Genomic DNA, 24,416 nt, shown 5'->3' on the forward strand with positions numbered 1-24,416 from the left:
TTCTAAAAATTAGCCATTTCATGCAACCCAAAACCAGTTAAACGCTTCTATTCTCCTCTTTGAACACTCAAGATTGCATGGCAAAGACCCAGTCAAAATTATTTCCCCCTGCTTAAGTTTCTGAAGACTCTGCACATACAGAAGTATGGCTCTGTTCTTTCTCTCCTATACGTTTGGTGCTTTCCTTTTGTTTTGCATACTCCAAATAACCAAGACACCAAGGTTATGGAACAGATTACTAACATGTCCAGTTAAGAAAGGGTCAAAAAGATAACTGTCTTGCTTTCACAGATCAAGACATCAAGGTAAGGAAATGGGACTGTTGTACATTGTGGCAAGATAAGGCTAAAGATGTTCTACTTTAGTTAGTATAGAAGCTTGTCCTTGCTCTCTGGATGCTCTCAGACCGCATCTTTTCTTTCATGTTGCCCAGTGAAGTATACAACAAATTCACTGTACTAGCAGAAGAGAATTCTGTTATCAGTGTAACTGCCAGTTCAGGTATCAAATGTCATTTGTTCAATTGTTGGTGTCACTTTAAATTAAAAGTGGTTTATTACTTGTTTAATGACATAACTACACAATTTTTTTAAAAGGTACATTTTTACAGTAATGATAGCCTCCAAGGCAGAAACACGTTTCCATGTTAATAAAAGTTTTTGTTTACCTATTCAGAAGCCACTAGGGAGGTTTCATGGGATAATGACGGGCTAGTCTACCACCTGCACCATGTAACTCTGTATCCTTCCTGATTCCTGCTTGATACTGGGGGGTTTTCCATTGCCTCCCAAAGTCACAGGCAGAGAATCTGCGTCCTCTGGCCTGATTCAATCACTGTGAAGCAGAGTGGAGGCTTGGGTGGAGTGGTTAACAGATACAAGTGTCAGTTTCTTAGTTCTCATTTAAGCACTAGTGGAATTTTTTTTTGTTTTGATATATTATCAAGTCTGTGATGCACTTTCTCTGGCTCTGTTTGTACATTGAAATTGTTTAACAATGCTTTCTATGTTCATATGCTGTTTATCTTTTTCCATGGAGTCTCCTGGCAAAGAATAAAATATATTTATTTTAAAGGTGAAAAAAAAATCTCCTTTGTTCCAGCCCATAACATTATGAATTTAACACTTTAAAACATTTCAATCTGAATGCTTATTCCAAATAATATAATCAAGTAGTTTGATTATTCTCCTAGTTGGAGGACACAGAATAGTGACAATGACACATGGCCATAAAAAAGGAAATAGATAGATTTATCATACATCACCAAAAATTTCCTGAAGTAATGGAGGAATACACTTTAAGACAGAAGTTAGTATCAAGACACTATCATTTTCAGTGACCTTCCCGAGTACGTACTCTTTTGTCAAAGAGGAAAAACAAACAAGCTGTTCCTAATGTTGAAATCTGATGAAACAGAGAAAAAAAGTCAATAGAAGGAATTACTTTTCTTGGGACTAACATTAAAATAAAAGAACCATATGCTACAATATCATTGTTCTATTAAATAGTCTTTGCTAAATATCAAATAGGTAAAATAAACATGTGATATCTTAAACCTTGTGCATGGCTTTGCCAAGATTAACACCACTGTTGTTAATATTTTAATGTAAATTCTTTTCTTCCAAAGAGAGTTGATACTTTCTTAAATACATGACTTTCCTTTCTGTAATATAACTTTAAAGTAGGTAGGGACTTGGTGACTTCAAGGTTATTGTCAAATATGTGACTAGCGGCTCAGGTCATTTTACATGTAATCCATTTTTTATTGTATTTCCCTTGACAGTGCTACAAATGAGTGCTGAAAGAAATGTTCTTGAAATAGTGCATAGAATCTAAATGACATCACACTGTTGAATATTTCAGAAAGAGTTGCTATCCTCTTCAGTAGTTCTAGGCAGCCTATAGCAAACCAATGAACTCTTAATGGAATTAAAGTAAATTTATTATAGTAACAATTATATTTGTATTAAGAATATTAAATTTATTTCCCTATTGTTTTCTAAAATAGCCATATCTCTGTGGTTTTATCCATTTGAAACTATGCAAATGGATAAAACACTGGCATTTCTCTGGCCCAAAGATGTATCAGTAACAGTAAGAAAAAAAGAATAATTTTTTTAAAAGTCAGGTTGGTTCTTGATAAATCAAGCAGTGGTATTATGCTCAGAAATAAATTTTTAGTCTTTCCCCCAGCAATCCTCGATCTACAGAGTAAACAGCTTTTATGTAAGCAGTTTTAGAATCCAATCTCTTTGGAACTATTTTTAGTACTTACTGGCAGTGTATGCATTTTCTGGGCAACTGTACTAGATTTATAGCTCTGGAACTGCTGTGTTATTTATTACCTTCCAATAGGCAATGAAGTGGTGTCTTGCACATGCATATGTCAAAAATGCTAAAGTTTAATACAATGGTTCAGCTAATTCTTTCCCAGAACAATAGGCAAAAAAATAGCTTTTAATTCGGCAAGGAATATTCCTTATTCATTTTTTTCAAAAGCAAAAATACTTCTCTTGGGAATTTCATATCCAACACCAACTTTCTTTTCCTTAATTTTACAAATCCCTACAAAGAATTAAAGTCTCAGATGAGCTTAATAACATCTTGCTTATTTCAGCGGTTTTTGTCCTAGATTTGCAAACTCAAATCTTATTTTTGAATTTAGGAAGAAATGCCACTCACAAATGAAATTAAGTCTTTTGAATTACATGAGTTTATTAGAAAGTCCAAAATTTTTTCTTAACCTGAACTAGAATTGGCAATTTTGTGTACATGAGATCAAACTAGTTTAAGACACCAGGATCCAAAATCAACATATAATGTGTTGCATTCAATTCATATAGTATGTTGTTTTCTTCTCTGAGTTTTTGTTGTCTCTTTTTTTTTGTTTGTACATATGAGTGTTTGACAGATGTAGGGTTTTGTATTTTTTAAGTACACAGGCCACTTACCAAACTAAGTACTTGTCATTATTTCTTCCAAAAATAAAGGTTTACAACTAGGTTATAAATTTTTACCAGAGATTGACACTGTAGCTTATTATATCACTAACAGAAAAAAATAGTTGTTTTATAAAATAATTCTGAAATTGTTTTCTGGACAATTTAATTAAAGCAAAAGAAAAAAAGCAACCTGAGTCAACAATTACAGTATATTCCTATTCAAGCACAGACTGAGAATTAAAAACAAGAACAACCAAACTTTGCCCTTTCTCTTTTTCTTCCTTTTAAAATAGGAATTATCTTTTTAATTCACGCATTTATTCATCTAACAAACGCTTATTTAATGTGTTTGTATATGCTGGGTGCTATGTCCTTAGAGATTGTACATATAAACGAAGCTTGATGCCATTTTATCCTACACTCACATTCATTAATGTAATAGAGGCTTAAGTAAATTACCGAGAGAGACACACAGATGAGTGATAGTTCTATCACCAAAGGATGACCATTTGGGAGAGATAGCAAAAGATTTTCTCAAGGTTTTTTCCCTATAAACTAGGGGGAAATAATTCTAAGTAAGTTTGGAATTCAGGATACTACAATTATTCCAAAGCTCTAACTTTTTTATTTTTTTTGTATATAGGAAATATCTATGGTAAACTTAGCAAGGTGATGAATTAAGAAGCCATATATCTTTATTTCCCCTTTTCATCTTTCCCATTGTTTTCTTGTCATGGTCTAACATATGACAAAGAGCTTCAGGTTTTTTCATGGTTCCTATGGATTTGAATGTCAGTTGAGCTAACTGACATGGGGTAGAACTAATGTTGGATCCATGTGTTAGTCATTCTTTATTCCTGAAGGAGACAAGACAGAGGAACAGCCTTGGAATAGTCATTCATTAAAGATAGTAAGCTCATGTTGGTACCACACTTTAGTATCAGACTTAGGTATCTGTCCAAAACTTTGTTGAAAAGTATTTATGTCTTATATGTAGGCAACGCCTTTTCAAATTACTGGGATAATATGAAATGCATTTATTTATTTATTTTTATTTTTATTTTTTTAAACAATTTTATTGGAGTATAATTGCTTTACAACGGTGTGTTAATTTCTGCCTTATAACAAAGTGAATCAGTTATACATATACATATATCCCCATATCACTTCCCTCTTGTGTCTCCCTCCCTCCCACCCTCCCTATCCCACCCTTCTAACTGGTCACAAAGCACCAAGCTGATCTCCCTGTGCTATGCGACTGATTCCCACTAGCTATCTATTTTACATTAGGTAGTGTATAAATGTCCATATATACACTACCACTCTCTCACTTTGTCCCAGCTTACCCATCCCTGTCCCCGTCTCCTCAAGTCCATTCTCTAGTAGATCTGCGTCCTTATTCCCGTTTTGCCCCTAGGTTTTCCATGACCTTTTTTTTCTTCTTTTAGATTCCATATATATGTGTTAGCATACGGTATTTGTTTTTCTCTTTCTGAATTACTTCACTCTGTATGACAGACTCTAACTCCATCCACCTCACTACAAATAACTCAATTTCATTTCTTTTTATGGCTGAGTAATATTCCATTGTACATATGTGCCACATCTTCTTTATCCATTCATCCGATGATGGATACTTAGGTTGCTTCCATGTCCTGGCTATTGTAAATAGAGCTGCAATGAACATTGTGGTACATGACTCTTTTTGAATTATGGTTTTCTCAGGGTAAATGCCCAGTAGTGAGATTGCTGGGTTGTATGGTAGTTCTATTTTTAGTTTTTTAAGGAACCTCCATACTGTTCTCCATCGTGGCTGTATCAATTTACATTCCCACCAACAGTGCAAGAGGGTTCCCTTTTCTCCACACCCTCTCCGACATTTATTGTTTGTAGATTTTTTGATGATGGACATTCTGACCGGTGTGAGATGATATCACGTTGTACTTTTGATTTGCATTTCTCTAATGATTAATGATGTTGAGCATTCTTTCATGTGTTTGTTGGCAATGGGTATATCTTCTTTGGAGAAATGTCTCTTTAGCTCTTCTGCCCATTTTTGGATTAGGCTGTTTGTTTTTGTGATATTGAGCTGCATGAGCTGCTTATAAATTTTGGAGATTAATCCTTTGTCAGTTGCTTCATTTGCAAATATTTTCTCCCATTCTGAGGACTGTCTTTTCTTCTTGTTTATGGTTTCCTTTGCTGTGCAAAAGCTTTAAGTTTCATTAGGTCACATTTCTTTATTTTTGCTTTTATTTCCGTTTCTCTAAGAGGTGGGTCAAAAAGGATCTTGCTGTGATTTATGTCATAGAGTGTCCTGCCTGTTTTACTGTAAGAGTTTGATAGTATCTGGCCTTACATTTAGGTCTTTAATCCATTTTGAGTTTATTTTTGTGTATGGTGTTAGGGACTGTTCTAATTTCATTCTTTTACATGTAGCTGTCCAGTTTTCCCAGCACAACTAATTGAAGAGGCTGTCTTTTCTCCACTGTATATTCTTGCTTCCTTTATCAAAGATAAGGTGACCATATGTGCGTGGGTTAATTTCTGGGCTTTCTATCCTGTTCCATTGATCTATATTTCTGTTTTTGTGCCAGTACCATACTGTCTTGATTACTGTAGCTTTGTAGTATAGTCTGAAGTCCGGGTACCCGATTCCTCCAGCTCCGTTTTTCTTTCTCAAAATTACTTTGGCTATTCGGGGCCTTTTGTGTTTCCATACAAATTGTGAAATTTTTTGTTCTAGTTCTGTGAAAAATGCCAGTGGTAGTTTGATAGGGATTGCATTGAATCTGTAGATTGCTTTGGGTAGCATAGTCATTTTCACAATGTTGATTCTTCCAATCCAAGAACATGGTATATCTCTCCATCTATTTGTATCATCTTTATTTTCTTTCATCAGTGTCTTATAATTTTCTGCATACAGGTCTTTTGTCTCCTTAGGTAGGTTTTTACCTAGGAATTTTATTCTTTATGTTGCAATGGTAAATGGGAGTGTTTTCTTAATTTCACTTTCAGATTTTTCATCATTAGTGTATAGGAATGCAAGAGATTTCTGTGCATTAATTTTATATCCTGCTACTTTACCAAATTCATTGATTAGCTCTAGTAGTTTTCTGATAGCATCTTTAGGATTCTCTATGTACAGTATCATGTCATCTGCAAAAAGTGACATATTTACTTCTTCTTTTCCAATTTGGATTCCTCTTATTTCTTTTTCTTCTCTGATTGCTGTGGCTAAAACTTCCAAAACTATGCTGAATAATAGTCGTGAGAGTGGGCAACCTTGTCTTGTTCCTCATCTTAGTGGAAATGGTTTCAGTTTTTCACCATTGAGGACAATGTTCACTGTGGGGTTGTCATATATGGCCTTTATTATGTTGAGGAAAGTTCCCTCTATGCCTACTTTCTGCAGGGCTTTTATCATAAATGGGTGTTGAATTTTGTCGAAAGCTTTCTCTGCATCTATTGAGATGATCATATTGTTTTTCTCCTTCAATTTGTTAATATGGTGTATCACGTTGATTGATTTGCGTATATTGAAGAATCCTTGCATTCCTGGGATAAACCCCACTCGATCATGGTGTATGATCCTTTTAATGTGCTGTTGGATTCTGTTTGCTAGTATTTTGTTGAGGATTTTTGCGTCTATGTTCATCAGTGATATTGGCCTGTAGTTTTCTTTTTTTGTGACATCTTTGTCTGGTTTTGGTATCAGGGTGATGGTGGCCTCATAGAATGAGTTTGGGAGTGTTCCTCCCTCTGCTATATTTTGGAAGAATTTGAGAAGTATAGGTGCTAGCTCTTCTCTAAATGTTTTCTAGAATTCACCTGTGAAGCCATCTTGTCCCAGGCTTCTGTTTGTTGGAAGATTTTTATTCACAGTTTCAATTTTAGTGCTTCTGATTGGTCTGTTCATATTTTCTCTTTCTTCCTGGTTCAGTCTCAGAAGGTTGTGCATTTCTAAGAATTTGTCCATTTCTTCCAGGTTGTCCATTTTATTGGCATAGAGTTGCTTGTAGTAATCTCTCATGATCTTTTGTATTTCTGCAGTGTCAGTGGTTACTTCTCCTTTTTCATTTCTATTTCTATTGATTTGAGTCTTCTCCCTTTTTCTCTTGATGAGTCTGGCTAATGGTTTATCAATTTTGTTTATCTTCTCAGAGAACCAGCTTTTAGTTTCATTGATTTTTGCTATTGTTTCCTTCATTTCTTTTCCATTCATTTCTGATCTGATCTGTATGATTTCTTTCCTTCTGCTAACTTTGGGGTTTTTTTTTTTTGCTTTTATTTCTCTAATTGCTTTAGGTGTAAGGTTAGGTTGTTTATTTGAGATGTTTCTTGTTTCTTAAGGTAGGATTGTATTGCTATAAAGTTCCCTCTTAGAACTGCTTTTGCTGCATATGATAGGTTTTGGGTCATCGTGTTTTCATTGTCATTTGTTTCTAGGTATTTTTTGATTTCCTCTTTGATTTCTTCAGTGATCTCTTGGTTATTAAGTAGTGTATTGTTTAGCCTCCATGTGTTTGTATTTTTTACAGATTTTTTTCCTGTAATTGATATCTAGTCTCATAGCATTGTGGTCAGAAAAGATACTTGATACGATTTCAATTTTCTTAAATTTACCAAGGCTTGATTCGTGACCCAAGATATGATCTATCCTGGAGAATGTTCCATAAGCACTTGAGAAGAAATCGTATCCTGTTATTTTTGGATGGAATGTCCTATAAATATCAATTAAGTCCATCTTGTTTAATGTATCATTTAAAACTTGTGTTTCCTTATTTATTTTCTTTTTGGATGATCTGTCCATTGGTGAAAGTGGGGTGTTAAAGTCCCCTACTATGATTGTGTTACTGTCGATTTCCCCTTTTATGGCTGTCAGTATTTGCCTTTTGTATTGAGGTGCTCCTATGTTGGGTGCACAAATATTTACAATTGTTACATCTTCTTCTTGGATTGATCCCTTGATCATTATGTAGCGTCCTTCTTTGTCTCTTGTAATACTGCTTGTTTTAAAGTCTATTTTGACTGATATGAGAACGGCTGCTCCATGTTTATATGGTTTCCAATTGCATGGAATATCTTTTTCCATCCCCTCACTTTCAGTCTGTATGTGTCCCTAGGTCTGAAGTGGGTCTCTTGTAGACAACATGTATACGGGTCTTGTTTTTGTATCCATTCAGCCAGTCTATGTCTTTTGGTTGGAGCATTTAATCCATTTACATTTAAGGTAATTATCAATATGTATGTTCCTATGACCATTTTCTTAATTGTTTTGGGTTTGTTATTGTAGGTCTTTTCCTTCTCTTGTGTTTCCTGCCTAGAGAAGTTCCTTTAGCATTTGTTGTAAAGCTGGTTTGGTTGTGCTGATTTCTCTTAGCTTTTGCTTGTCTGTAAAAGTTTTAATGTCTCCTTCAAATCTGCATGAGGTCCTTGCTGGATAGAGTAATCTTGGTTGTAGATTTTTCCCTTTCATCACTTTAAATATGTCCTGCCACTCCCTTCTGGCTTGCAGAGTTTCTGCTGGAAGATCAGCTGTTAACCTTATGGGGATTCTCTTATGTGTTATTTGTTGTTTTTCCCTTGCTGCTTTTAATATTTTTTCTTTGTATTTAATTTTTGATAGTTTGATTAATATGTGTCTTGGTGTGTTTCTCTTTGGATTTATCCTGTATTGGACTCTCTGTGCTTCCTGTACTTGATTAACTATTTCCTTTCCCATGTTAGGGAAGTTTTCAACTATAATCTCTTCAAATATTTTCTCAGTCCCTTTCTTTTTCTCTTCTTCTTCTGGGACCCCTATAATTCGAATGTTGGTGCATTTAATATTGTCCCAGAGGTCTCTGAGACTGTCCTCAATTCTTTTTTCTTTATTCTGCTCTGCAGTAGTTATTTCCACTCTTTTATCTTCCAGGTCACTTCTCCATTCTTCTGCCTCAGTTATTCTGCTATTGATTCCTTCTAGAGAATTTTTAATTTCATTTATTGTGTTGTTCATCATTGTTTGTTTGCTCTTTAGTTCTTCTAGGTCCCTGTTAAACGTTTCTTGTATTTTAGCCATTCTCTTTCCAAGATTTTAGATGGTCTTTACTATCATTATTCTGAATTCTTTTTCAGGTAGATTGCCTATTTCCTCTTCATTTGTTAGGTCTGGTGGGTTTTTACCTTGATCCTTCATCTGCTGTGTGTTTCCTTGTCTTCTCATTTTGCTTAACTTACTGTGTTTGGTGTCTCCTTTTCGCAGGTTGCACGTTCGTAGTTCCCATTGTTTTGGTTTCTGCCTCCAGTGGCTAAGGTTGGTTCAGTGGGTTGTGTAGGCTTCCTGGTGGAGAGGATTAGTGCCTGTGCTCTGGTGGAGGAGGCTGGATCTTGTCTTTCTGGTGGGCAGGTCCACGTCTGGTGGTGTGTTTTGGAGTGTCTGTGACCTTATTATGATTTTAGGCAGCCTCTCTGCTAATGGGTGGGGTTGTGCTCCTGTCTTGCTAATTGTTTGGCATAGGGTGTCCAGCACTGTACCTTGCTGGTCGTTGAGTGGAGCTGTGTCTTGGCGTTGAGATGGAGATCTCTGGGAGATTTTCACCGCTTGATATTATATGGAGCTGGGAGGCCTCTGGTGGACCAATTTCCTGATCTTGGCTCTCCTATTCAGAGGCACAGCCCTGATGCCTGGCTGGAGCACCAAGAGCCTGTCATCCACACGGCTCAGAATAAAAGGGAGGAAAAAAAAAAGAAAGAAAGCAAAAGATTAAATTAAATTAAATTAAGAAGTTATTAAAATAAAAAACAAAAAATAATTATTAAAAAATTGTTTTAAAGTAATTTAAAAAGAACAAAAGAAAGAAGAGAACAACCAAACAAAAAAACCAATCCACCAATGATAACAAGCGCTGAAAACTATACTAAAAAAAAAACAAACAAACAAACAAAAAAATAATGGACTGGCAGAACCCTAGGACAAATGGTAAAAGCAGAGGTATACAGACAAAATCACACAGAAGCATATGCATACACACTCACAAAAAGAGAAAAAGGGAAAAAATATATGTATATATCTTTGCTCCCAATGTCCACCTCCTCAATTTGGGATGATTCGTTGTCTATTCAGGTATTCCACAGATGCAGGGTACATCACGTTGACTGTGGAGATTTATTCCACTGCTCCTGAGGCTGCTGGGAGAGATTTCCCTTTCTCTTCTTTGTTCGCACGGCTCCTATGGTTCAGCTTTGGATTTGACCCCACCTCTGCGTGTAGGTCGCCTGAGGGCGTGTGTTCTTCACTCAGACAGGGCAGGGTTAAAGGAGCAGCTGATTCGGGGGCTCTGGCTCACTCAGGCCGGGGGGACAGAGCGGTACGCAGTGCGGGGTGAGCCTGCGGCAGGAAAGGCTGGCATGACGTTGCAGCAGCCTGAAGCGTGTCATGTGTTCTCCCGGGGAAGTTGTCCCTGGATCACAGGACCCTGGCAGTGGCGGGCTGCACAGGCTCCCGGGAGTGGAGGTGTGGATAGTGACCTGTGCTTGCACACAGGCTTCTTGGTGGCTGCAGCAGCAGTCTTAGCGTCTCATGCCCATCTCTGGTGTCCGAGCTGATAGCCGCAGCTCGTGCTCCTCTCTGGAGCTCCTTTAAGCAGCACTGTTAATCCTCTCTCCTCGTGCACCAGGAAATACAGAGGCAAGAAAAAGTCTCTTGCCTCTTTGGCAGTTCCAGACCTTATCCCAGACTACCTCCCGTCTAGTCGTGGCGCACTAGCCCCCTTCAGGCTGTGTTCACGCAGCCAACCCCAGTCCTCTCCCTGGGATCCGACTGAAGCTGGAGCCTCAGCTCCCAGCCCCCACCCATCCCGGCGGGTGAGCAGACAAGCCTCTCGGGCTGGTGAGTGCTGGTTGGCACTGATCTTCTGTGCGGGAATCTCTCTGCTTTGTCCTCTGCACCCCTGTTGCTGTGCTCTCCTCTGTGGCTCCAAAGCTACCCCCTTCTGCCCCCCGCAGTCTCCACCCACGAAGGGGCTTCCTAGTGTGTGGAAACCTTTCCTCCTTCACAGCTCCCTCCCTCTGGTGCAGGCCCATCCCTATTCTTTTGTCTCAGTTTTTTCTTTTGCCCTACCCAGGTACGTGGGGAGTTTCTTGCCTTTTGGGAGGTCTGAGGTCTTCTGCCAGCGTTCAGTAGGTGTTCTGTAGGAGTTGTTCCACATGTAGATGTATTTCTGATGTATTTGTGGGGAGGAAGGTGATCTCCACATGTTACTCTTCCGCCATCTTCATGCCCACTCTGAAATTTAAATATGTAAACTAGCAAGTCATTTGTAGAGCTCTAAATATCTGAGCGGGGGTGGTATGTACAAAATCACCTGACCTGAACATAGATTTTTATTAAAGAAAAATGTGACATCTTAGAACAGTCCAGTGCAATAGAACTTTGTGTAATAATGGACAAGTTCTATATCTGTGCTGTCCAATGCAGTAGCCACTACTCAGATGTAGCTATAAGAACTGAAATGTGGCTAGTGAGACTGAGGTACTGATTTTTTTATTTTATCTAATTATAATTAATTAAAATTTAAATGTAAATACTTGTGACTAATCACTGTCATATTGGACAGAGAAGTCATAGAAGACAGAAGAGCAGCATGGACATTGTCCATTATCTGGTATGTATATCTCATTATCATCTTGAAAATTTGAAAAATCTATCTTTTAACATTACTGTCACTTCACATAAAATAATTAAGGACACAAACATGCTGTTCTTGGGTTTTTCAACTGACATAACCCTGCATTCATTTGCTTGGGAAAGCAAAGGTCAATGCAAAATTCAGGCAAACACATAAGACTAAACTCTAAATATACAACCACAAAATACATAAACATAAATGAATAAAATTAAACATTAAAACTAGCATATTCTTCTCCCCAGATGTATTATAGTCATAAATTGGATAATTGAGTCTGAAACTCAAGAACTTAAGATATTTACTTGTTGTTTTTAGGCTATATTATATATGCTAGTTCCCCCTTATATAACCTCTAATAATTCTTTATAATCTACTTTTATAGCCCTTATTAAAAATGTAATTATTTTCAATTAACATAAATCTATTAGTGTCAACATCAGTAGATACTTAGATTGCTATTGATTTTCCCTCATCTTAGCTAAAATTTAATTTCCATTACATTAGCAAAATATTTTTTCTTACCACCATATCCCGAGTGCCTAGAAGAATGCTGTGACCATATTAGGCACTGAATATTGGCATGCCAAGAATTAACAGAATTGTATTATATGCCATGGATTTCTGTGAAGTTCAATTCAGAAGCTATTTTTTCTACCCACAGATGAGACATTCCAGATTTGAACCTTCCTAAAAGCCTTTTGAAATATCATTACAAAAATAAAGTTATCATTAATCACTAAGTTTACCTAAATCAAATTATAATAGTAAATACTGTATGTATATTTAATATTATTGTTGTAAAATTCTTTTTTTTTCTTAAAGTAGATTTGCTAATTTTCACACTTGTAGTTAGATATTACATGAAAAATGTTTTACTTGGCAAAGAAAAGGCAAATTGTTTATTGGTTTATATAAGTAAAATATTAATAGAATGCTCATTTTAGTTTATGAATTAAAACCAAGATTAATACACATTGGTTACCTCATAGGAATTTTTTTAAAAATTACATTGAAGCAAACTGATGATTTTAATTAATATTTCTGAAATGTCACCTTAAATTTCATAATAAACATTTAATATCTTCCATCAAGATATATTATGGTCTGGATTTGAATAAAAGTTAGTGAATCTAAACACACACAAAAAATCCAAAAAATGCAGAAATATCTTCAAGCAATTCATGAGGAAAAATGTAGCTGTACTTGAGTATTGTACTAGATTTTATGTAAGCAATTATAACACTTTGATAAGTTATAAAAGATAATATGACCATATAATTTCACCATAGATTCTAGTGGTCCCTGAAAACCTGATATCGTTCATTGGTTTCTAACATTTAGGATCTTATTTTAGACACTGGTATGACAAAACAATGAGAAAAAACCCTCAGATGCTCTCCTGTTCTTTCAGGACAGAGCACATAGATGAGATCTCAATAACTGTTCTTCAGCACATGTCAGCAACTTTTATGTTAAAAAATATATTGGAGAATTAAAATTATAGTGCGTGGTTATGTGTGTGTGTGTGTGCACACGTGTACGTGTGTACGTAAGGGTTCATAAATCAACCATGTACTAGGAATCTTAAGATCTTCTGATCTTCACAGCCTCCAGTACCTTTCTATCTTATTCATTTCTGTCAAAGTGCTACAGGTAACACTGGCTAGAACTGCCCCTGAGAGCCAGTCAACGCTATTCCTCAATCAGCTATCAAGATCACTGATTATCTGTGTAGGGCTCATCTTATTGTAGTTCAGAGAAGGGACTTTAAAAGTTTTTTATTTTCTATTGATAAATTGGACTTTATCAAAATTATTTGACTATTTTAAAGACTTAAGAGTATGAGACCCTCTGTGTGCTGATAAACAATAGCACTTAAGAGAGCCCAAGCACTTTAAGAATTTTACAGTTTTATATTAATTGAACCACTTCCTTGAGGGTTTTGAGGGAAGCCAGAACCAGAGGAAACTGATTTTAAACATTCCCATAATCTGACTTTATAGGCATAAAGAAAATATAGGTACTGTTCCTATAGCTATATTTTCCAATTTGACATTTTGGCATGTTAGTTTCAGTCCATTGTGTGTGCTCGTTAAAAAAAAAATTCGAAGTTCAATAACATTGTTCTGTTAATCTCCAAGAAAACGTCTTTCTTTTTTTTTTTTTTTTTTTTTTTTTTGGCCAGGCCTCACAGCTTGCAGGATCTTAGTTCTCCGACCAGGGATTGAACCTGGGCCCCGGCAGTGAAATCACCGAGTCCTAACCACTGGACCACCAGGGAATTCCCAAAAATTTCATTTTTAACACCTGTTTCTATAGGGCAAAAAAAGAAAGTCTATGTATTTTACACAAGGTTTTATTCTTATCAGAGTTTGCATATTTTCTCCCTCTGCCAAAGTTATTAGCTGTATTTATTAGATGTGATATATGCACTTTTGTCTTAGATGAATATTTTATACTTGATTGTTACTTCTGGTGGTGAAAAGGTGTCCTAGACAACTGAAATCTACAGTAAGATATTTTAATTCATTTGGAGTAACCATTGTTAATTCACTTATAAGTTCATTCACCATGTGAAACTTAGTGATAATTCTTTTTAAAATTCTACATACTTCTTCCTTTTGAAATCTTTAATAGTTCACATAAATGTTACATTTATCACCATAAAATGCTATGACCTGAAAAGCACTTAGAACATCTTCTAGCACCACTCTAATTTCACAAATGTGTAGAGGTGTTAAGCATCTTGTTTGTGGTGACAATATTAGTTATAGACGAAGCTGGGACTTAGAATTCAAGTCTCTGGAACTTATTTCTGAGTTGAGCCTATGTCATATGACTTCAAGGAATTGAAAACTGGTCTCATTAAATAATAACATAAGCTAAAATGTTTCCTTCTATGTTTTCCAGGGTCAAAGTATTTTTGGGCTTGATGTTATTGAAACACCAGAAGGAGAGAAGATGCCACAATTGATAGTTCAACAGGAGTTAGATAGGGAAGAGAAAGATACATATGTAATGAAAGTAAAGGTTGAAGACGGTGGCTTTCCTCAAAGATCCAGTACTGCCATTTTGCAAGTCAGTGTTGCTGATACAAACGACAATCGCCCAGTCTTCAAGGAGAATGAGATTGAAGTCAGTATACCAGAAAATGCTCCTGTAGGTACTTCAGTGACACAACTTCATGCCACAGATGCCGACATAGGTGAAAATGCCAGGATTCACTTCTATTTCAGCAATCTAGTCTCCAACATAGCCAAGAGGCTATTTCACCTCAACTCCACCACTGGACTTATCACAATCAAAGAACCACTGGATAGGGAGGAATCACCAAACCACAGGTTACTGGTTTTGGCAAGTGATGGTGGATTGATACCAGCAAGAGCAATGGTGCTAGTAAATGTTACAGATGTCAATGATAATGTCCCATCAATTGACATAAGATATATCATCAATCCAATCAATGGCACTGTGGTTCTTTCAGAAAATGCTCCACTCAACACCAAAATTGCTCTCATAACTGTTACAGATAAGGATTCTGACCATAATGGTAGGGTGACGTGCTTTACAGATCATGAAGTCCCTTTCAGACTGAGGCCAGTATTCAGTAATCAGTTCCTCCTAGAGACTGCTGCATATCTTGACTATGAGTCCACAAGAGAATATGCCATTAAATTACTGGCTGCAGATGCTGGCAAACCTCCTTTGAATCAATCATCCATGCTCCTCATCAAAGTAAAAGATGAAAATGACAATGCTCCAGTTTTCACTCAGCCTTTCATAAGTCTTTCTGTTCCTGAGAATAACTCTCCTGGCACCCAGTTGACAAAAATAAGTGCAACAGATGCAGACACAGGGCATAATGCTGAGATAAACTACCTGCTTGGCATTGATGCTCCATCTGAATTCAACCTGGATCATCGTACAGGCATTCTGACGGCAGTGAAGAAACTGGATAGAGAAAAACAGGAAAAATATTCATTCACGGTTCTGGCAAAAGATAACGGGATGCCACCTTTAATAACCAATGCCACAGTCTTAGTGACTGTTCTTGATCAGAATGACAACAGTCCAATTTTCACTCACAATGAGTACAACTTCTATGTCCCAGAAAACCTTCCAAGACATGGCACAGTAGGACTAATCACTGTAACTGATCCTGATTATGGAGAAAATTCTGCAGTCACTCTTTCCATTTTAGACGCAAATGATGACTTCACCATTGATCCACAGACTGGTGTCATCCGACCGAATATTTCCTTTGATAGAGAAAAACAAGAATCTTATACTTTCTATGTAAAGGCTGAGGATGGTGGTAGGGTATCACGTTCTTCAACTGCCAAAGTCACCATAAATGTGGTTGATGTCAACGACAACAAACCAGTTTTTGTTGTCCCTTCTTCGAACTACTCCTTTGAATTGGTTCTGCCATCCACTAATCCAGGCACAGTGGTCTTCACAGTAGTTGCTGTTGACAATGACACTGGCATGAATGCAGAGCTTCATTACAGCATTGTAGGAGGAAACACAAAAGGTCTTTTTATGATTGACCAAGCAACAGGCAACATTACACTGAAGGAGAAATGTGTCCTTGCAGACCTTGGTTTACACAAACTGGTAGTCAAAGCTAAGGACTTAGGACAACCTGATTCTCTCTTCAATGTTGTAAATGTTAATCTATTTGTGAATGAGTCAGTGACCAATGCTACACTGATTTATGAATTGGTGCGCAAAAACATTGAAACACCAGTGACCCAAAATATTGAGACAGCTGACACATCCTCACCATCCAGTGACTATGTCAAGATCGTGGTTGCCATTGTTGCAGGCACAATAACTGTCATCCTTGTTATTTTCATCACTGCTGTAGTAAGATGCCGCCAATCACCACACCTTAAGGCTGCTCAGAAAAACAAGCAGAATTCCGAATGGGTTACTCCAAACCCAGAAAACAGGCAGATGATAATGATGAAGAAAAAGAAGAAGAAGAAGAAGAAGCATACCCCTAAGAACTTGCTGCTTAACTTTGTTACTATTGAAGAAACTAAGGCAGATGATGCGGACAATGATGGAAACAGCGTCACACTAGACCTTCCCATTGAACTGGAAGAGCAAACCATGGGCAAGTACAACTGGGGCACTACACCTACAACTTTCAAGCCTGACAGCCCTGATTTGGCCCGGCACTACAAATCTGCCTCTCCACAGCCTGCCTTCCAGATCCAGCCGGAAACTCCCCTGAATTCGAAGCACCACATCATCCAGGAACTGCCTCTTGATAACACCTTTGTGGGCTGTGATTCCATCTCCAAGTGTTCCTCCAGCAGTTCTGATCCCTACAGCGTTTCTGAGTGCAGCTATCCAGTGACAACTTTCAAGACACCTGTGTCTGTACACACCAGACCGGTAGGTAATCCAACTTTCTAAGTAACCTTTCTAACTTTATTTTTTTTAATTATTTTCAATTATTACAGAATCTACTGACTCAACATGGGATCAAAATGATCATATTCTGCAGAAGTATCTGAATAAATATATGGATTCATTTTAAGTTTGGTAGAAAATCAGAACAAAATGACTCCTGATTGGAGGAAAATTGGGTGAGGAATGATGATTATAATAGGGACAGTGTTGTCTGTAGATGGCAGTATGACACTTCTTGCTAGAGAATATACTGGAAAAACTCCAAAATAAAAGGTCATGGCACTATCCTCAGTACAATTGTGTGCATGAGGATCAAAACAGTCATGGCTAGATACATCACAGTAAAGCCTTTTGGAATGTGATAAGCAGGTCTTAATACTTAATGGTATTGAGACTTTCAGGTTCACTTGGGAAAATCTGTGTCTACCCAAGATAATCAAATAGCATCAAGATATCCTCCCTACCCACCATTCCCCCAAACCCCCACAATGAAAAGAGTGTCATTTTCAGATTAGGAACTCACCATTTTTCTGGTTCATAAATCTGTATTAACACAATGTAGCAAGAATGGGATTAGGAAAATGAAGTCACGCTACTCACACTCACCTTCAAGCCAGAGAATGAAATATATATGAGATCTCTACTTTAGATATCCATTTGAGTATTTGCATATTCATGCAAGGTATTAAGAACCCTTCAGGAGACATTATTAAGAGATAATGAGTTTTGGAAAATGAAATATGATTGCTTTCTCTAATGGGCCTGAAGGAAACTATGCATATATTAAGACCCAAGATATCTGTATACAATAATTTAAAAACCAATAAATTTATGAAAACAAGAGTTTATACAGTCTTTTTTATCTGTATTCCATGGAGAAATGAATAAAAATGTATCTAGAAATTCATAACTAAATTAAATGATTTAAGTATTTTTATTTCCTTAATAAAGTTAAGTGATAGAATTTATCTACATTTTTTCTCTAGAAGTCATGCAGCATGTTGATTTTATTATTTTGTCTGTGTTACTCTTAAGAAGGTCTTCATATCAGTTTCAGTGAATAAAGCTTTTGAAAACCTATTTAGGCTTAATTAAATAGTAGTAATGTGAAAGTCAGAATAGGTTTCCTCTCACCAAAGTTAGAGATATTAAAGAAGTCTATCAGGATTCAAAATAACAATGAAAATAATTTACCATAATTTAGGAAATGCTTTTAAGAATTGAGGTCACTCATGGATTTGCATAGTTAAATTATACAATAACGTTAACCTTTCTCTCTTAATCACACAGTGAAAGTAAGATACTAATTCAGTTGTGGGTGCATTTTTGTTACAATAGGTTCATAATTATGCTATCGCAAATGGTAAAATAGAACCCTACTCTCTTTGTGGAGAGTTTCTGTTATGCTTTGAATGAGTTTATAGGGCAGTGGTTATTTCTACAGTTCACATGAGCCCCATGGTTTCTGACCAAGGTGGATCTTAAATGGGTGGCAAACATAACAGATGCCTAATATCATCATGGTATGTTTTTGTTTTTATTTAACTATTAAAAAGGGTGCTCTCATTTTCTAATTCTCATTGCTATCATTTGGTTTTTTGGAAACATTTCTCAACAGAAAAGTATTCTTTATGAATAGCACTTTATGTGTGTTGTATATCCTAATAGCACTTTTCCCAGGGCTAAATTTGTGACTCACTTAAAAATCTATACAAAGGGTGGGGTTTGTGAATTACTTTTGCAGAGCATCATTTTTAATAGATTGGCTTGTGAAGTTAGTTAGAAGAGCAAATTCTGGTTTCAACTGTTTTTGAAAGCATGGAGATGTTTTAAGAGCTAGACTTATTTTACATGAGGACATGAACATACAGTAAGTAAGGCATAGATGAAGGAAAAAATTGAAGTGTTTTCCAAATATCTTCCTCTTTTATTGTTTTTTTTTTTTTGATATTTTGTAATCCTGAGAAAGTCAATAAAATTAATAACTTTTTCATTCAGGTATTTTATTTTATTTAGCTAAGAAGTCTTTTCCTAAACACAGAACAATAACTTCATGAGATAGGCAAAATAAGGAAAGTAAATGCTAATAAGAATAAATTCTTGGTTATCATTTGGTTTTTATTAGCTAAAAGGAGTATCTTAGAATCAATGAGTTTTCAGATGACTTATTCTATTTTTTCTCATCTTAAAAAAAATAGGTAAATTGTATATTTTATGTCATTGGTTCACAGATGTTTCAGATTAATTACTAAATATCTTCTGGACATGAATTGGTGAACTTAGGTAGACTAATGTGATACTAAAAATAATTTGAATCCTTGTATTTTGTGCTACATTTGCAATGTTCTTCACCCTTTCTGTATACGCTTCAATTTCTGATTAATGCCAGGAGAGGCATCTTATATTCACTGATGTTGCAGAATGCTAAAAAGTTAAGTGAGCACTGAAAAAGAACTCATGTATTTATAAAAATTCAAATACAGTAGGTGTCTTCTTTTTAAAGAAACATCATACATAATGGGGAAAAGTGTCAGCCAGTAAAATAAAAATTCATTGTTCCTTAAGGAAATTCTGACAGTGGAATAAAATATTACTGTTATCAGAAGGCAGAATTATATTCAATTGATTTTAAACAAAGTGAGAAATATATTTTCAAAAGGAGGGTTTAGGGTGATATTTATGTTTAGTTCATTACTCATCTGAATAGAAATATGAAAGTGAAGATATTAAATGGTTCTAGGAGGCAGTAAGATATAAGGGGATTTATAAATAATTTCATGTTTTTAAAAAGGGAATCAAATATTTTCTATAGTTTTTTTTCCTGACTCTTGTTCTGAAAAAATATGGAACATTCGTTAGATAGAAATGTATCTATTGCACAAAACCATTTATACCTGGGGAATATGAGGATCCTCTTTGATATAAATTTTTACAAGTATTCTGGAAGGCATTTTTGTATGCATATATTATAGTAGAAATTAAAACATGAAATTTAAAAGATGATCTTACAGTGTATTTTATATTAACGTCTTTCAGAGCAAGCAGATAGTGTTTGCTGCGATTCTAGAAAAACAATAAGAATAATCATTTTAGAATCAATTTTGATAATTGTTGTATAAAAGAGATACAATGCCAAAACGAAATCTTGCTTAACACAGTTCTCCCATTAAAATATTGTGAAGACTATACATTTGAAAAATAGGGGAACAAAAATGAACTTACTATTTTGAAAGGGCCTTCTGTGTACAAGTCACTGTATTAGTCATGTATTTGAGGTACTTCATTTCAAAAAGAAATAATTCATGGTTACATGAGTGTAGGTATTATACATGGATTCAAAATGGTAAGAGGAGTCTGAGTTAGCTTGGAATAGGCTTGGTATTTACTACTGTTACATTCCATAACCTTGATATTGTGCATCTGTATTTTAGCAATGTGAATTTTAGCCATGTAGCATGCTTGGCAACTAAGACTCCTAGAACACAACCATCTGATTTTGATAACATGTTATTTTTCTTGTCCTAGACTGATTCCAGGACATCAACTATTGAAATCTACAGTGAGATATAACTTTCTAGGAACAACATAATTCTATTCCCCTTCCAAAAAACTCCAATGATTTGTGATTTCAAAATTTGGCTAAGATCATTTATCTTGTAATCTGGATTTCCCACTATAAAAGCAAGCAAAACAAAAACCACCTTAAAAATTATGTCCCACTGAACACCATGCTTACTTTAGCTGTAATCTTGCAATCGAAATTTTAAATTTGTGGAAGGAACAGTGCAGTGTGATAAAAAAAAGTTTTATCATGCTGTTTCTCGATTTGCTTCCTCTGAATGCCAACAAGTGTGATGTAATATAATGTGTCATGATGTACAAACTGATGGTTAATGTATCAATCATGAAACATGGAATTACTTGCCCTGTCTGATTGCTGAAGAATTTAAACATCATCTCCGGGAGTTTGGAAGTGAAGCTGAACTATCCAAGCTACCCTCTGAAAGGTATCCAAGGGCAAGAGATTTTCTTTAATATCAAAAATACAAACAGCAACAACAAAAAAAACACTTAAGATCATTTTTTGGAAAATATTCACTACTATAGTGTTGTTGAGAAAATAATTATAATTATCCATCACTGCTGAAAAGTTAGATGATATAAAATAATTTTAATGGGTTTTTATGTTGATTGTAATCATGTTGTTCCACTACTTTAATCATTAAAAAATTATTTTTGTTGTACTCATGTTTCTTTTTTTCTATAAATACTGAAAAAGAAAGAAGTTTTTCTTTTCTATTTTTATCTATCAAAAGAAGAATGTAAAGTTCTTTATACTCCCTGATATTTTGGGGAAAAAAAGTACTGATGTTTGTTATATAGTGAAATGTAATTCCGTTCATATGTAAGTAGAGACAAGGATTTAAATAGGATATTTTGAAAGATTTTATCTTAATTTTGAAACTACCTAGGAAAATATAAGCTACTAGAGTCAAACAGCTAAATAGATCTACATAATATCTCTGGCATTAAATTACTGAATATATTTCATTGCTTTGAGTAATTGGGCCTTTAACTCATTCTTCACAATATGTTGATTAATCAATTTCCTACACAAATGACTAAATGCCTCAAATTTGGTGTACATTAAATTTATTGAGGAAGGAATGATGTGTCCCAATTTTACATTGTATTCTTTAAGCTGCTTATGACTTACTAACAGTACTAACAGAATTTTTTTAGAAGCGTGATTTCTTGGGGTTAAAAGGGAGTATAAAGGACCTTTATAATCACGACATAACATATGTTTCCTGGATTCTCATTCAAATGCTTCATTGTGTATCATTTTACCTTGCAAAGTGTGGATAGGATTTGGTCTATTATGTATGTGCATTAAATTAGTGTATTATTTGAAGTGTTCCTTGGTGTAAAGGTATTTAGAAGAGACTTATGCTCTATTTAGCATTTCAAATTAGTGTAATTCTTGGATATTTAATATATAGGCAATATTTTTAAAAGATTTCTGTTAAAATTTAGCATTCCTATTTACTCAGTACAGAATCTCTGGTACCTCCAATAATGTCAAGTTCCTTGAACATGCTTGCTATCTGGCTTTTTAAACATTACTTAGTTAATTATAATGACTGTAAGTGTAACTGTTTTACTGGTAATGAGAAATGTCATGTAAATTACGATATTGTATTACATACTTATAAACAACTATTGTAGAAAAATACTTAAAATTAAATTTTACCTTTGTGAAAGTTATTCATATAGGGTAACTTTATAATCTCTCCCCTATTTCTTCCTGATAAACTAAATATTTCAGTTTAATTTCAAGGAATGTCAAAATTGAGCCAACTTATTATACCTCTAGAGTCAGTGCCCTGCAGGTACCAAGACGTACTAAGAGTAGGAGTTTCCAAAATCCATAGTCTCACTTAACTGTGAAAAAAATTATGATGCCCAAGAAAATGAATCAATACTTCACATGTCCCATGATAAACTAGTGTGGCTTCATGACCATTTGTATATGTAATTATTATATAAATGCATTTTAAGTGCTTGTGTCATGACCACCCTGGTCTCTGGTTTTCCACACATTCTGTGAGCTAGAGGAGAATACTTCATTTTTCTTCTACTTCAGCGACCCTTTCCTTTAGGCCTGTGATAAGGAAAACTCCTAATCACTCCTTTGTATATATGAAGATGAAAATGTCTTGAAACAGTTACCCAGAATCTCTTTTAAAAATTCCTCAGTATTTTTATGGGGGTCATCTTTGCAGAAGATGAAAATAGAAACTTTATTTTTAAAGCTGCAAGTGATTCCGTCTCTCAGAATATAATTTCTGTGAGAAAGGAACTTCTCAATTGATTTCTTTCCTGCTCTTTGAGGCTAAAATATTTACCCGTATAAACCAATGATGATTGAGATTTAACTGTATCTAAACTTCAGCCATAGATGAAAATGGATTCTGCTTTTGATTATTAACTACCCTTGATCTGTCCTTTGCTTATGCTTGAGGAAATAATATTAACATTTGAGAATAGTATGGACGGCATTGAAACTAATTTTCCACAAAAGCCAGAGAGGACAAAACTATGTATTTTCCTCTTGGTTCCTTCTTATCAGTTGATTTGATGATACTTTTAATTTAATTATTGGTGTTATTACATGTTTGGCTTACAAGGTCTCAGATATCTTCCCATCTCTTGTGTTGGTATTAATGGACTCCTAGAATATTCTCAATGAAGTGTCCTTGATGGTCTCTCTTGTTCTTATTCTAGTCAGTGAATAGAGAAAAACAGAAGGAAAGCAAATCTTAAGACTAGTCATCAAAGAAACTTTTAGGGATTACCTAATCGATTAACTACAATGTGCTGTATACTTTCATCCCTGCAAACACTCAAAGGAGTATTACTTCCTTTTGATTAAAATCCAAAGTGTATAAATTGAAAAAAATTGCTGAAATACATTTCCTCATTTTACATTAAATATAAAAGTTTATTTTTAGAAGTAGGGTATTCAAGCTATTACATTTCTTAAGTTATTTTTATTTTCAATGATTTAAATTGAAAATTTTATGGAACAGTTTTAATTCTATCCATTAATTAATCTTTTATGTATACTTCTGTTTTCTCTGCTGACCATCCTGTTCACATTATCAATGTGAACACATATACTTTAGAATAATTTTTAAAAGCTGAACTTATATTCAATCAATCATTATTTCATACAATATTTACTAATCCTTTCATTTCAACACAAAACAATGCTGCCACATTTTACAATTTTGTCACCTGCACTCGTCACTGTTTAATTAGATTTTGTAAGTGTCCGTCTAGCTAGGTGTGATTTGAAGCCTGATCTCAACAGAAGTGCTACAGGACAAGCAGAGCTTAAGTAATCTTATATGAACTTAATCTACACTGTGTAAATGCTTCCTATAGGTGCTCTTGTGTAATAGACATTTTTCTTTAGGTTTTGCTTAGTTTCTGTCTATTTTTATTGTTTAGATTTAGGTTTCTAGCATATTCAAAGGTGCTGTGATAATATAAAGCTGTATGTGTTGTATATAATTATTACTTTTAAAAAGAACTAATGTTCAATTTGTTTTTTCGTGCATTATGTGTGTTCATACATAACATCCGTGGTTTTATGTGGTATTTAGAATTAGGAGTGGACTTTTTAAAATTGTAGAGTAGTCATAGGCCTTTATTTTTATTGAACAATGCAATATACATTTGTTGTAGAAAATTCAGGTAATTGTAGATAGATTTTAACTGTATCTATGACAATTTGATGAAGAATTTTAAAACTATTTGTTTTTACTTCAGGCTATACCAGTAAGTTTTTCTTTATAATTTACTTAGTAAT

At 35.0% G+C, this 24,416-nt stretch overlaps 1 protein-coding gene across 2 annotated transcripts in view; it reads left to right on the forward strand.

Moving 5' to 3' along the window:
- The window catches only part of PCDH11X (protocadherin 11 X-linked), a 663,037-nt gene that overhangs the window by 41,205 nt on the left and 597,416 nt on the right, over nucleotides 1-24,416 (forward strand). Inside the window, exons 3-4 of one of the 2 annotated variants that reach the window (XM_036841165.1) lie at nucleotides 14,525-17,020; nucleotides 20,564-21,082. In XM_036841165.1, the coding sequence (XP_036697060.1) occupies nucleotides 14,525-17,020; nucleotides 20,564-20,608 (2,541 nt within the window). In that variant the 3' untranslated portion in view covers nucleotides 20,609-21,082. Of the gene's footprint in view, nucleotides 1-14,524; nucleotides 17,021-20,563; nucleotides 21,083-24,416 lie in introns of those variants that run through there. The other variant, XM_036841163.1, reaches the window with a different exon arrangement.

Source organism: Balaenoptera musculus, chromosome X (genome assembly GCF_009873245.2).
Source record: "Balaenoptera musculus isolate JJ_BM4_2016_0621 chromosome X, mBalMus1.pri.v3, whole genome shotgun sequence".
NCBI classification, from domain to species: Eukaryota; Metazoa; Chordata; class Mammalia; order Artiodactyla; family Balaenopteridae; genus Balaenoptera; species Balaenoptera musculus.